Here is a 15,496-nt window from a genome sequence, read left to right as displayed (position 1 = left end):
ATACTTGCCCAAACATTGGATTGAATAAATTAGCGCGTATCCAATCCAAATTTCGCGTACCAAACGGGAATGCAGTATTTACCCATATAAATACTCAAATTTATAGAGTTTACAAATATAAATTAAAAATACTTTTTTTAGGAGGGGTAATTTCACACGATGGATACAATAAATTCTAATTTTGATATTTTGTACAGGAATTCAATTCTGATACTGTATACGGTTGGGCGTTGTGAGTGAAATTAGATGATATACTTAACATGACTGAAAAGTCAAAAGTGAATTTCACCTACATTTGGACCTCATTTAGGCAATTGAAAACAAGATAAGGATATGAAAAGAGCAGCAAATAGCAGCCACAAACTAAAAAAAGCTAATCTGATGGTATGACACCGCATTGTACCAAAACAGAACAGTGAGCTCATTAATCTGCTGAGGGTCAAAATGTGTAGCTTGAAATCCCAATTCAACCTTCTCAGGTGCACCAATCTTACCAATTCTATCTCAATTCGTCCACCACTCTTCCCAATCTCACACCAAAAGTACCACACAAATCCACGCGCTGCCTCATCTTTGCTTTCAAAAGTTAGTATTACCATTCAGAGACACACTGCGCCACAATGCACAGCCAAATCAGATGATATCATCAACAATACAATTTTAATCCAAGAAGTTGACCCCAGATGCCAAAATTTGTCAAAGGGTCAAAATATGGCTCATGTTTGTACAAATGAGATAGACTATTCAAGGTCTTTAATAGTTGGGGCGGTTTCTGTTGGAGTTCTGCTGTTTCTGATGGGATTGGATGACCAAAAGGCATTAGCTTTAGGTCCAGAAGGGCCACTGGCTGAAGAGTTTTGGGACAACGTAAGAAGATATGCACTTTATGCTCTCACTGTCAGTACTGGAGCTCTATACACCATCTTCTTGCCTATATTTGAGTTATTGAAAAATCCCATTTCTGCAATTCTCATTTTGGCCATTCTTGGGGGAGGATTCTACCTAGTTTCCCAAGTGGTTTCTGCTATGGTTGGTGTCACTGATTTTTCTTATGATTATAGTTATTAATTAGCTAGGCTTATCTTGTTTTCTGTTTTAATTTTCAATACTAGCAAAAACATAAAGTTTAATAATATCAGAGCTGTCAATTTTGCCTTTTAATTTTATTGCTTAGATACATATAGCCTTAGTGAAAATATAGGACAACTATTATTAAGATTTCACTATATATTATACATTTCATTAAACAAAACAAAAAAAAAAGGCAAAAACGAAAAGGAAAGGCAAATAAGTTCAGCAACAAACGACAGATGAAACAGAGAGAGCATAAGGGAAACTATTGGCATACTGGAATGAGAGTGTTTCGCCGGGGCCAAGAGGCTGACCATTGTTGACTAGGCAATCATCATAGTAAATTCTCCTGAAAATTGTAGGATTGATCAAACGGACAGAGCTAAACCATCCACATTTGACATGAATGTGGGAGATGCTGCAGCCTGAATTGCGGGCGTTTAGGATCTGAACTGCGTAGGAGGGAATCCCATTAGGAAGTGGGGCTGTTGACCCTTGGAAGATTGCAATGTCATCTTTTGAGCATGTACTTGAAGAAATACGATCCATGTCAACTCCATCTGTGTCAAGTTCAACCACCAAGTTTTAGATTTTGTTTTGTTTATTAAACTGCTTTAACTACCGAGACGGAGCCTCCCTTGCATTAATGGTGGAAGCGGTAGGTGTGACTCTATAGACTAATTGGCACAAGTATGTATCATTCTAGCATTTAAGTCTTGGGTAATAAATTTAAAATACACCAAACAACTGTCTAAGTTTTACATTCTATTCATTAAATTGTGTTCAAAGTAATTAGAAAATTGAAAGGGAGAGAGATAGGAAATTAGAGTGCAAAAGATACCTCATTCATATTTGGTAAATTTAAAATGTGCAAGAGGGAAGGGAAAAAAATTGTAATTGTAAAATTAAAATAAGGGTAATTGTTCAAAAAAGAAAAATAATTTGGTCCAAATATACATAGAAAAATATTTTCTCATTTTTCTCTCTGTATTTGGACGTCTTTTTTTTTTTTAGAATTTTCCTAGTTTTTTTTTTTTTAAGAATTTTAGAATTTTCCTAGTTTTTGTTCCATTTATTATGTCAATAAAAAATTGATAATAGCAGTAACAGAAAATGTAAACTCGATTGCGACTTTGAATTGGCATTTTTTGTAAAGAGGTTGATTTTAAAACAATGTGTAGTTCCTTCCGTTAGCATTATTTGCATGTTTAATTAGATATTAACGATTTCTCACGTAGTGTTCATTAATTCACATACCAATTTAAAAGTGCAAAGAAATAAAAGAGATTTTTGTTTCTTTTTTAAAATTAGAAAAGGAAAAAGAAGATAATAAGCTTTTAAGTTTCAAGACTTGAAGAAATGAGATCTTACTGTTACTGGCCGAGTGTAATAGCTTCCTGTTGAGGCCAGTACTGTTGCTACTAATTTCCTTGAAAATGACCTGTTTATTAATGCCAGTTTCTCCTGTACTCGTTGCTTTAAACTCAAACAACTCCGTCACTGCGTGACATTGACACGTACAGAGAGATTTCAAATTTAGAAAACACATGAATATGCATAGTATACAATTATATACTCCATGCTGTATATCCACATGCATAAGGAGAAATATAAGAATTAGGTAGTACATACCACATAAGAAAGTAAACATCAGACCACAAGAGACTACAAAAACTCTTGGGTCACTAACAGGGCTTCTTAGTGCACCTCTCATGATCACGTACGTAGCAATTACCTTCGATGATCTTAACTATATTTATATATAGTTCACCTGCATATATATACCACATTTTAGTATACATGAAAACAGCTTTCAATGGAGCTTTACACTACCTGAGAGAGAGAGAGAGAGAGAGAGAGAGAGAGAGAGAGAGAGAGAGAGAGAGAGAGAGAGAGAGAGAGAGAGAGAGAGAGAGAGAGAGAGAGAGAGAGAGAGAGAGAGAGAGAGAGAGAGAAGTACTTGAATACAGCTGAATGCTAGCTCCTAAAGGGAGTGAACCTTTGAGCGGAAAGTATTAGTTGGATTATTGTGATTATTTTAGATAGATTTTGTCATTTTGAGGTGCCAAAAAAAGTGCACGAACGAGGAGTTTATGATGGAAGAAAAGGAAAGCAGTAGACAAATGAGCTCAGATCTATAGTGTGGAAGAGAACGTAGTTGTACGTATATAATATATATTGGTCAATCGATCGGTTTAAATGTGACCCTGAATCTTTTTTATCGAGCCTAATACATTAAAGAGAATTATACCTTGGAAATAGTCCGTCATACTATTTCATTATAATTAACATGCTAATTTGCGGCATAAATAACTAATACTGCTAATGTTTCAGATTTTATATACTTAAATATCTTATGTTTATTTTTAGAGATAAAAATACTTAATGTTACAATTTTTTTACCTCCATTACTATCACTTCCGTTAACTTATAAATATAGACATGTGGAGGGTGCAGATGCATTATATATTTTTTTATTATTTTAAAATTTAAAATTCTTAATATCAGAAACTAAATGCTACTTGTTTTAAAAAAACAATTCTTATAATAATTTTTACATATAGTGCAGTAGTTCACTCAGTTATGGTAATTTGGTATTGCATCTCTTTTATTTATTTTTTTTAAAATAAGTAGCATTTAATTTTAAGAATATTAAATTTTAAAATAAAATAAATAAATGTAATGCATCTGGTCCTCTATGTGTCCATATTTATTATTAGTTAATAGAAGTAGTAGTGTAATAGGTGTAAGAGAATTATAACATTGGTATTTTTGCCTCCAAAAGTAAAGATAAAGTATTTAAGTGTATAAAATCTAAAACATTAAGTATTTATGCCGCAATTTACCCTAATTAATAAATTAATTTGAACTGAATATTTAATTACAAATATCCAACAAATTAAATTGTTACTAAATATTTAATTACAAATATCCTAGGATATATTGTTATTTGTGCAAATAAATATCAAGTCTCATACATTTTAATTTAATAAATAATATAACAAACCGTTGACCACTCAAAATGTGCTATATAAGTGTGGTGGTGAGTAGAGATGGAAATTGGGCGGTTAATGTACGGGGAATGCAATCTCCGCCCCCATCCCCGCTACCTATTTATACCCCCATCCCCGCCCCATCCCCGTCTAATAACCAACGGATTCGGGGTAGGGGAATACCCATCGGTTATGGGGAATCCATCGGGTATCCATTAAGGTAAAATGAAAAAAATAATTAAAATAATTGAAAAAAATAAATTAAACTAATATTCTCACAAATATTTATTATGCATTCATAATTCATGGAAGATAAAAGATAAACTTACCTAAAAAAAGCATAACCTAGTAGAAAATAAAAACTAAATATATCTTAAAGTTTGAAAAAACAAAACAAAAAATCATAATCCAAGTATAGGACCATAGTCTCATACCTCTCAAGCCTCCCAACAAATTAAAAAGTAAACAAAGATGAAATTAAGAATCGAGAAGAAAATATTTATACACATGTAATCCACAATGATTATCAGTTCACTATCGTCATTAGATCTTCATAATTTAAGCATATGATATATAATTTTGATTATGGATGATAATTTTGATTATCAAAGATATATATACTATATATATGTTAAGAATAAAAATGAAATTATATATATCTATATCGGGGTCGGATATGGTGCGGATAGTATTATCCCCGCCCCATCCCCGCTTCGGGTATTGAAATTGTCCCCCACCACCGCCCCATTAACCACCAAGATGGGAAATCCCCGCCCCATTAGGGGCGGGTCCCCGCGGTTACCCATTCCCGCGGTATAAATTTCCATCTCTAGTGGTGAGCACCTTAAGGTCCTCTAGTAATGTTTTAATAGTGTATAATACTCTACTACATTATTATTTTTAGTGATTAGTATAATACAGTATAAGTATAACATCTATTTAAGAATACTCTATTAAAAATAATCTATAATCCTCTAATTTATTATAAAAAAATCAAATTTTAATTTATATAATCTATAAATAAGAATAACTTTTAAATTATAATTAGTTATATATTTTTAAGTCTCGTATTAAGAAAGTATACATTGATATTGTTTTAGTGTTTAGATAAAGGTTTTATTGTACTAAATTAACATCACTTTGGAATGTCTTTAAGGAGTTGTTATTGGGCACCAGTAGTACTTAACATCTCTAGACATGTCGCATTGTGATTGATTAGCTATATTTTTAAAAATTATTACATTGAATTATATATGGAACTCGATACTTAATTAAACTATAGCGATAATGACACAGAAAATAACTAGGTACTACTTGTGTTTTTTAGTATTTCTCGTACGTATAATTAATCGTTTTAACCCAAAAGATATAAAATTAAATATTATATTATACTAACGAAAAGAGCATTGCAAATAAAATTGCCATCTTGGCCACTGGTCTGGTGCGGCCTTTGAGCAAAAAAAGATTTAGCTTATTTTAGGGCTGCCATATTGCTTTTGCATGGGAAAACATTTATTATCGTTAAATTATTTATTAGAAAGCATTAAATTCTGAGTGTTTGACTCAATGGCTGACTAAATTTGTGCGTAGACCATAAGGGGGCTGGTTCAGAAAAAATGATTCCTTTCCTAGATCATCTTCCAAGAAAAAAGGCTTTAAATTAAATATAACTAAAGAAAAGAAAATAATTTATTTGCAAAAGTAGTTATAATTACAGATTTATACATGGACCATGTTAACAATGATGCATCATGCATTATTTTGATACTGTAAAATCAGTACAATTAATAATTCATTATAAGCTACTAGGTTTGGAATGTAAGGATTTTTAGAATAAGAAAAAAAAAACTATAATACACTTTCTAAAAAATTTAGAGCATGTTTGGTATTGTTTTTTGTTTTCAAAAAATTGTTTTTAGAAATGAGAACAAAAAATAGTTTTGAAGTTTTTAAAAATAAGTCATGTTTGGTTAGTATTTTTTAAATACAATATTGACTAAAAGTAAATTAGTTTTTAAAACAGAAAACAACATTTTATTGTTTTCAAGATTCTTGTTTTTTGTAACTTTGTTTTCTGAAAACTGTTTTCAGAAAATATTTCAGAAAAATAAGGCTAAACGAGCCAAATTATTTTCAAAAAATAATTTTCTATTTTTAAAAACAAAAAAGAGTTTTTTAGTTATGATGCCAAACATGCACTTAGATTGTTGGATTCATTCTTTATTTGTTTTAGTATAAAAAAGAGCTTTTCTTAATTAATTATATTTTATAATTGTATAGGTTGTATTTATTTAAAATTATATGTAAGTTTTTAAGAAAGTTAAGTAAAATAAAAAAATTATAACATATATAATTATAAAAAAAAATTAAATTGAAAAATTATGCTTTTACGTTGATGTGATGAATTTAAATAAACAAGAGCAAAAGAAACTTTGATAGTTGATCATGATGTGATCGATAATAAAGACATGCATAGTAATGAAGTCCAACTAACCTTTCCTAAACCTGAGCAGAAAAGCAGGAAACTAATTAAGGTGGCTTTGGCTACTGGGGTCATATCGTAATGATGCTCTGCCCCCTGAACCGTGTGCGTGATCTTTTTTTAATTAATTATATATTAGCTTCTACTTCCAGTGCTAATATAAACGTCTAGCCTGCTATAATTGCCAGCTACTTAAAAAAAAGTCTAATAGTAAATAAAGCATTCTCGTATAGTTGCTAGCTCTTAACATCTTCTCTTACCATAGTTACAATATTCCTATATTTTAAATTATATATATTTATTACTGCATGCGTCTTAACTAATAAGTAGTAATTTAAACAGTTGAAAATTTAATTGTAGTGTATGATACTTTTTTTTTTTCTTCTAACAAGCTTTGGGTTGAAAATTATTATAGATACTGTATTGTCCCATATAAAATAAATTGTAATTAAAGTATTAAATCACATCTAAAAACATCAACTATTTTTCTTATCACCAAACTAATTGCTTTTAAGATAGACCAGTATATGACTCTGAAGTGTGAACAAAAGTTAGCCACTACCATGATTGGTTGTTTATAAGTGATTTATATTTAATATTTTTTTAGTAAAAGATAAATTTTCATTAATCAAAACAAAACAAATGCTACAAAAATTAATTAGCACCCGCAAAACAACAAAAGAGAGATTACTTACATGTTATTACAAATAAAATTAAAAATTTGTTGGTTTTTCTTAAAGATATTCCTCCTATTAACAAGTAATAATCTAGCTTTAAGTGTGACTCTAATCAAATTATGCACATGAGAAATCAAGAAGACCTTTTGCTCGAAGATACAAGCATTACGATTCCACCAAATAAACTGATGTTGCGCAAGTAGCCACAACAACCCTATATATGAAGCTGACTACGTACGATCACGATTATCATTCAACCACAAAAGCCAATCCAGGTAAGACTACTTGTGCCAAATAGCATTGTCAAGCCAAGAATGGATAGCACACATAAAATGCTTGGAAAAAGAACAGTCATCACCAACCTCACAAACTGGACAGCTAATAGAAATCATCATAATATATTACCTCTTGCCAACAGGTGATCTTTAGTTAATAAGTTATTATGAGAATTTTGCCAAAGAATAAATCTATGTTTTGGTATAGATAATCTATACCAAATCATTTTATAATTATCAACTTTAGCATAAGGGGTAAGAAAAGAGTTGTAAAGCTCACTAACTTCAAATATTCTCCCTTTTTCAACATCCAAAATTGTGTCTTCTAGTGAGAACAGTTATTAAATACTAAACTAATATTGAACTATAATTATTAACATATATTAAATAGATAATAAATATGTCTTAGGATGGGTTTAATGGACATATTTTTTGACATTATTTTTACCTATTTTTAGACCATTAGATTAGGGTTCATTTACTGCACTTATTCAGAGACTAAATTCGATTTCTTCATATTTAAGCGCATTTAGACTATTTGTTTTTTATTTTCTTAAACTACTTTTTTTTTTGGCTCTTAAAGCATGTGACCGAATTTGATATATAATAGTCACTTAAAATAATTCAGATAAGATATATTTTATTTCTGTAATCCATATATCTTTTCAATTTTGTCTAATCTTTTTAAATTTCTTCTATAGCGTCTCAATTATCTTTTCATACTTTTTCAAATATGTATCAATGCGAAAAACTTGCCATTATTTGTCAGGTAAAAAAGCTGCCAACACAACGAAGATCAACTCCCCCTAAAACCAAGAGAAAATTAGAAAAATCACTGAAATCCCCTTGCGATTATAGTTGAAGTTAATGCAGAGAAAGATTTGAAACACATAGTATAGAAATAGAGTCATCTAGATTTGAAAGTGAGCCCCAAAAAGGTAGCATATAGTGTATGAGGGCTTTTTAATAAGCGGCGGGAATAAGTGGCTCGCTTTCTACCATGCATTACTCCTCCCATGTCCTTTGTTCCCTTTCAACAACACTCACACTATACATATTCTATTCCTTCTTCTATTCTATACCTATTAGAGCACCTCCAAGGAGGCAGCAAAAATGGATATATGAAGTGGTTAATGCTCCAAGGAGGCAGCAACTATGACTGCAAATTGAGGGTTTGTCTACAGTGCACGGCATTGAATCGTTTTTTTTTAAAACGATTCTATTTTATTCCATTATTAATAAAACAAGTAAAGAGAATAACAAAAAAAAAAAAATAAAAAAATTGGTCAGAAAAAAAAAGAGAAAATATATATATATTATTATTAATAAATAATAATATAGATACACTTTTCTCTCTAACTTCCCACTTCCCACTCTTATCACTTTTCACATCCCACTCTTATCACTTTTCACATAACGTAAAAAAAATAGAGTTTATAAAAAAGAAGAAAATCAAGAGTTTATAAAAAAGAAGAAAATCAGACAAAAGGGAGGGAGGAGAGTATTGCATTTTGCAAAGAAAAAAAATAGAGAAAGAAAACAGAGAGAAAGAGATAAAAAAAATCACTGCCATTGTTGTTCTTCCAAGTATTCAAGGTCTTCAAGGGTAAGAGTGCATGCATTCCTCTTTCTCTCACCCTCTCTTTCTTTTACTTTGTATTTGTTCTTTTCTCTACTCATTTATGGAATGCCCTCATTCTGTAAATGAAAAAGGATGCCCTTATCCATGGAATACCCTCATTCCACCAAAAAATTGGATGCTCTCATCCATGGAATACCCTTATTCCACTAAATTTAAATTTATGGAATGCCCTCATTCCATTAAATTTATGGATACTCTCATCCATGGAATACCCTTATTCCACTAAATTTAAATTTATGGAATGCTCTCATTCCATTAAATTTATGGATGCCCTCATCCAAGGGATGCTCTCATTCCACAAAATCAAAAGATGCCATCATCTATGGAATACTCTTATTCCACAAGTAAAATAGATGTTCTCATCCATAGAATACTCTCATTCTGCAAATAAAATGGATGCTCTCATAAAAAAAATGTATTCATTCTACAAAATTAAAATGGATACCTTCATCCGGAATACACTTATTCCACAAAACGATTCAAAAAAAAATCTCAAAAGAATATATGGCTTAGACAAATGCTACGAAAATGTCATTTAGTTCAATATGTAAGTTGGTTCGAATGATACGAGCGACGTGATCATTTATACATACATATAATTCATATATATTGAACTAAATCGTTTTTAAGTGCCTTTTGAAAAGTCAAAACCCATATATACCCAATGAGATTATAAAAATAGTACAACTATATATGTGAATATGTTGCGAAAATTATTAATTACTACGCAAGTGCACGCAATCAAGTAGTATACTCACGCAAGTGAGGTCGAACCACAGGGAATTGGATTAATTACTACTAAACTATACGTATAATTCTATTTGGCAAATCAAAAGTATTTATGATTGAAAAAGGAAGAAAGAAATTCAAGAAACTTAAAGAAACAAGTGAATATTAATCAAGATGAGAGAATAGGGAGACGAATCCTGTTGTTAAGTTACCAATGTTAATGTCTAATTGCTATCCTTCTCTTGAAGTGAATGACAGATTATAAATTAACCTAGCTCTTTTCAGATCTTCTAGGTTCTAAATCTCATGCTCTCTAATTAATCTCTTAATTAAATTAACATGAAATCAGCATTAAGCAATAATCTAAATGTCACAAAGGCTATGTAAATACTTTCGTTTCACATCAAAACCTAGACTATCCAATTTTAGCATTCTCAATTCTCACTTTTTAGATTTCGAATTGAGATCATAAAACATGTAAAAGGTGATCAATCTTGCACATGGAAATTAAACACAAATATGAATAGTATTCACAATCAAGATGGAGGAATGACAATTAATCATTAACTAGGAAAAACTTAAACAACATTCATCATTCTCCCTAAATAGGAGTTTAGTTCAAAACATCCATAATCAAATCCATAATTAACATTGAAACAGAAAATAGCATAGAAAAATTAAAGAGAAGAGAAAGAACTAGTTGAAAGATTGATCCGGTCGCCACGAAGCCGCTCTTCTAGCCTCCTTCTTTGTTTCTAGGGTTCTAATTCGAATCATCCACAATTTTCACGAACCACTCACTATTTAAACCAATTCTCATCTTTAAAATTCGTGAAATTACGAACGCCAAAAATCCGTCATTGGGGTCCCCGTCGCAATCGGCAAAGCCCGTCGCGACGGGTTCGCTTTGAAACTTCGAGATCCTCTCTGCCGGTTCCGTCGCGGCGCGCATGTTCCTCCGCGATCGCGGTGGCATGTTCCCAGTCGCGGCCCAGGAGAACACAAACTTTGGTTTTTCTTCTCGATTCTTTCACCACTTTTCCTAAATTCTTGTACATACTTTCTTTAAACACCCAAGGACCTGAAACAAAAGAATCAAGCGTAAAATAGCCCTAAAACTAGAAACAAAGAGTGAAAACTAACCGAAAATATAACCCGAAACTTAGACTAATTTTGGCCTAACAAATTCCCCCAAACTAGATTCTTACTCGCCCTCGAGTAAGATAAAAAAAAACTAAAAACTAACTACTAACTACGCTATCAGATAATCATAATACTACTGCCTCATGTGTTGTACTCTTCTATTGCGCGAACTAGAATTTCAATTCTACCAACTCTAACAATTAATTTAGATGCTCAGTTTATAACACTATGTATATCTGCAGAAATTTATTCAAATGTGAAACATTGTTATAAAAGCTTTACTCTTTCCAACAGTTCCACAGCCCGATAATTCATAAGCTTGCATGCTTACCTTTCTCCACTAATGTTGACAACATTCTTTGGAATCCTTAGGTCTTTTCAAGGCTTTAGGTAATATGGCTCAGATATTCAGGGATAGGCAAAAGACAATTTTTGGCTCAAGATATCATAAGCACACAATAGAACCCACAAGCTTCTTACTTTTCTTTTTCTAAGATCCCATAATATTCCCGAATTTACCAAGATTGATAGAAGACATCTCTATTATTTTTCAACATCACTGAATTTTTTTTTCTTTTTTTGTTCTTTCACACATATTTTTACTTTTTTTATTGTGTTTTTCTTTTCATCATATTTCATTTTTTTTTTCAGTGACATTGAATTACACAATTTTCCTCTTCTCAATCTTACAAGTTTTTTTTCTCCCTCTCACTATTTCCTCACACTAAATGTTTCTCCTCCCCCAAACTAATTATGTAGCTTATGATATCATGGATAACATGGTGAAGAAAAATTAATAGTGTGGTTGCAATTTTTCAAATCGATGGGTGAAAAACATAATAGGTTTAGGCTCAAAAGGTTAACTATGGATACATCTTATTACGGTAGGCTTGAAAGGCTCAAACTATCCAACAAATGCCTAAATCATATTCCAATTGAACACTATCAAGGATTTCGTCTCAAGAGAATAAGCATGCAAGTTCTAAGCTATCCTGTCAATCTTACCACAACCCATCGTAAAACAATTATAACAATTTTCACAGATTGAGTATTTACAGATAAACACAGGTTCCTAAGCATCCAAACTAATCCAAAGAGTTAACAGAATTAAGCACACAGTTATTTTGCAATTTCAGAGCACATTACATTAAAGAGCAGCACACGATTATCTTTTAGCTTATTGCCATCCTTAACTAAAACAGAAAAAAAAAAACTAACACAGAAAATTAAAGTGCAAAAAATAAAATTTTTAAATCTCTCCCCCCAAACTAAATATGACATTGTCCCCAATGTGTTAAAATAAAATTGTGGTTGAGAGATACTTACCTGCGCACTACATCAACAAGCGGTTGACGCCCGTAATAAGCGTCATGCAAGACAACTTGAAAATTATTGTTGTACTCGCCTTCAAGCTTGGCAAGCGATGAGTTTGAACAAAAGTCAGCACCAACAGCATAAGACTTTGGATGATGTGCTTGGGGAGAAGCCTTTGGTAACTCAAAGAGAATACAATATGGAGAATGCGGCATTAGTGGAAAATAAGGGTCCATTGGTGGTTCATAATATAGTGGTGTTGACAACCTCAAATCAACAACTACAAGTGATTCTTCTACCACCAATGGCACCTCTTTCTTGCTTTTCTCAAATAACCTCTCAATTGGTTGTTCAGTTTCCTCATGACCATCCACATCCTTGACTGTGATTTGATCTTCAATAATTTCATCATTGAGGATGGATGTTTCTTTATTCACCAAATTGAGTTCATCATTTGTTGAGCAAACTTCCAATGTATCCAAATTTTCAACCACTTCAAAGGATTCTTTCTCTTCAATTCTAGGCTCGATCTATTACATGTATTCATCTGATGGTGCTTCTACTGTATTCAAACAACTCTCATAAATTTCGTTATTTGAGTTATTATCCTTAAAACTCTCTGAATCCTGCACCATTAAATTATCACATAGAGCTTTTACCATGTCCGCCAATCGATTAATCTCTTTTGGAAGTGATAGTATATCCTCCTCTTCTTCAATTGGTTGGGGTGAGTTTGGACAATAAGGAGGGTATTGATGACTCCAACCTTGAAGTGATGGATTCCAATGCCAATCATAATCAAAATGTTGCCATATCATTCAACGATTTATTGCTTCATGGCCTCTCCTTAACAAAGGCTCTCCGGTAACCTCGCTCCATAATCCACCCGACTTTTTGTTTCATCATCAAGTCCATTATAAAAGAGCCACGTAAAACATCCACTTGAGAAAGTGGGATAACATCTGTCTCGGCTCTTTAAATCTCCTCCAAGCGAGAATAGAATGATTCATTGTGTTGTTGGGCAAAATCCTCGAAGATATAGCATACGGATTTATCTTCAGGTCAAACTCATAAGTACAACATTAGTAAAATAAAAAAAAAAACAATAAAACTAAATTAGTAATTAGAAGATAAAAATTCGAAACAACAAAATTAATACTAAAACTAAAAAGAAAAACCAAATTAGAACAAAATTTAATTTTTAATAATATTACAAAATTTAATCTAAAAGAAACAGATTAGAAATAAGCAAAAAGAATTAACCAAAGTAGAAGTTAGTATAATTTTATGTAATATCAATCTTTAAACAATTCCCCGGCAACGGCGCCAAAAACTTGTTGCGAAAATTATTAATTACTACGCAAGTGCACGCAATCAAGTAGTATACTCACGCAAGTGAGAATTGAACCACAGGGAATTGGATTAATTACTACTAAACTATACGTATAATTCTATTTGGCAAATCAAAAGTATTTATGATTGAAAAAGGAAGAAAGAAATTCAAGAAACTTAAAGAAACAAGTGAATATTAATCAAGATGAGAGAATAGGGAGACGAATCCTGTTGTTAAGTTACCAATGTTAATGTCTAATTGCTATCCTTCTCTTGAAGTGAATGACAGATTATAAATTAACCTAGCTCTTTTCAGATCTTCTAGGTTCTAAATCTCATGCTCTCTAATTAATCTCTTAATTAAATTAACATGAAATCAGCATTAAGCAATAATCTAAATGTCACAAAGGCTATGTAAATACTTTCGTTTCACATCAAAACCTAGACTATCCAATTTTAGCATTCTCAATTCTCACTTTTTAGATTTCGAATTGAGATCATAAAACATGTAAAAGGTGATCAATCTTGCACATGGAAATTAAACACAAATATGAATAGTATTCACAATCAAGATGGAGGAATGACAATTAATCATTAACTAGGAAAAACTTAAACAACATTCATCATTCTCCCTAAATAGGAGTTTAGTTCAAAACATCCATAATCAAATCCATAATTAACATTGAAACAGAAAATAGCATAGAAAAATTAAAGAGAAGAGAAAGAACTAGTTGAAGCAATTGATCCGGGTCGCCACAAGCCGCTCTTCTAGCCTCCTTCTTTGTTTCTAGGGTTCTAATTCTGAATCATCCCTAATTTTCACGAACCCTCACTATTTAAACCAATTCTCATCTTTAAAATTCGTGAAATTACGAAACTGCCTAAAAATCCCGTCATTGGGGTCCCCGTCGCGACTGGCAAAGCCCCCGTCGCGACGGGGGTTAACTTTGAAACTTCGAGATCCTCTCGCGATTCCGTCGCGGCGGCATGTTCCGAGTCCGCGGCGCGCATGTTCCCAGTCGCGACTCGAACAGGCAGCGACACAAACTTTGGTTTTTCTTCTCGATTCTTTCACCACTTTTCCTAAATTCTTGTACATACTTTCTTTAAACACCCAAGGACCTGAAACAAAAGAATCAAGCGTAAAATAGCCCTAAAACTAGAAACAAAGAGTGAAAACTAACCGAAAATATAACCCGAAACTTAGACTAATTTTGGCCTAACAGAATATACATATATGGAACACTTCTTAATGGGTAATACCCATTGATGGGAACTAAAAAAAATTAATAAGGTAATAATCCAACAACCTTTTTATGGAAAGTTTCTAAAAATTATTTTTTTTTTTAAAAAAAATATATTTATTTTTTATAAAATTAGAAATAATAATTACAACTAATAATTTAAAAAAAAAAATTATAAATTATTTTTAAAAATTAATTAAAATTACTACTTTATTATTTTATGAAATTATGAGTTTATTAATAATTTATTATTGTAAAACTAAAAATCATTTACATGTATATTAATGTGTTTTTTTTATTAGAAGAATAGGAGCTTGATTGTGGAATCCAGTTGTCTTAATATTATTCATATTCTTAAAAATAAAACGCTACAATACTTCTTAGTTCTTACTTAGGTTATCATTGTTAGAAAAATATTATTACCATCAAATGATTTTTTTGATATTACCATGAATCATTCTCCTAGAATAACTAATGAGGTGTTGTTCATTATTTATATTTTTAAGATTGGAAGATGATAATCTTGTCTAGGGGTCAAATATAATTTTTGTCTTTGAAATTCTTGTGTCGGCAATTGCCATTATTCAATAATGT

The 15,496-nt window shown here is 31.5% G+C and overlaps 2 protein-coding genes across 2 annotated transcripts; one reads left to right on the top strand and one right to left on the bottom strand.

The window, feature by feature from the left end:
- Window positions 1-296: 296 nt before the first annotated feature.
- Window positions 297-1,161, top strand: LOC115707286 (uncharacterized). The gene has a single exon (XM_030635198.2). The coding sequence runs from the start codon at window positions 445-447 to the stop codon at window positions 1,066-1,068; it is 624 nt and encodes a 207-aa protein (XP_030491058.2). The 5' UTR covers window positions 297-444; the 3' UTR covers window positions 1,069-1,161.
- LOC115707287 (TPD1 protein homolog 1) lies at window positions 418-1,764 on the bottom strand. The gene has a single exon (XM_061116655.1). The coding sequence runs from the start codon at window positions 1,618-1,620 to the stop codon at window positions 1,294-1,296; it is 327 nt and encodes a 108-aa protein (XP_060972638.1). The 5' UTR covers window positions 1,621-1,764; the 3' UTR covers window positions 418-1,293.
- Between the last annotated feature and the right edge of the window lie 13,732 nt (window positions 1,765-15,496).

This window comes from Cannabis sativa, chromosome 1 (genome assembly GCF_029168945.1).
Source record: "Cannabis sativa cultivar Pink pepper isolate KNU-18-1 chromosome 1, ASM2916894v1, whole genome shotgun sequence".
Lineage (NCBI taxonomy): Eukaryota > Viridiplantae > Streptophyta > Magnoliopsida > Rosales > Cannabaceae > Cannabis > Cannabis sativa.
Note: the sequence above shows the minus strand (reverse complement) of the source record. Positions and strands in the feature narration are given on the sequence as shown.

Coding starts and splice junctions, on each gene's coding strand:
- LOC115707286 (XM_030635198.2), top strand. CDS start 445: ATGTGTAGCTTGAAATCCCAATTCAACCTTCTCAGGTGCACCAATCTT.
- LOC115707287 (XM_061116655.1), bottom strand. CDS start 1,620: ATGGATCGTATTTCTTCAAGTACATGCTCAAAAGATGACATTGCAATC.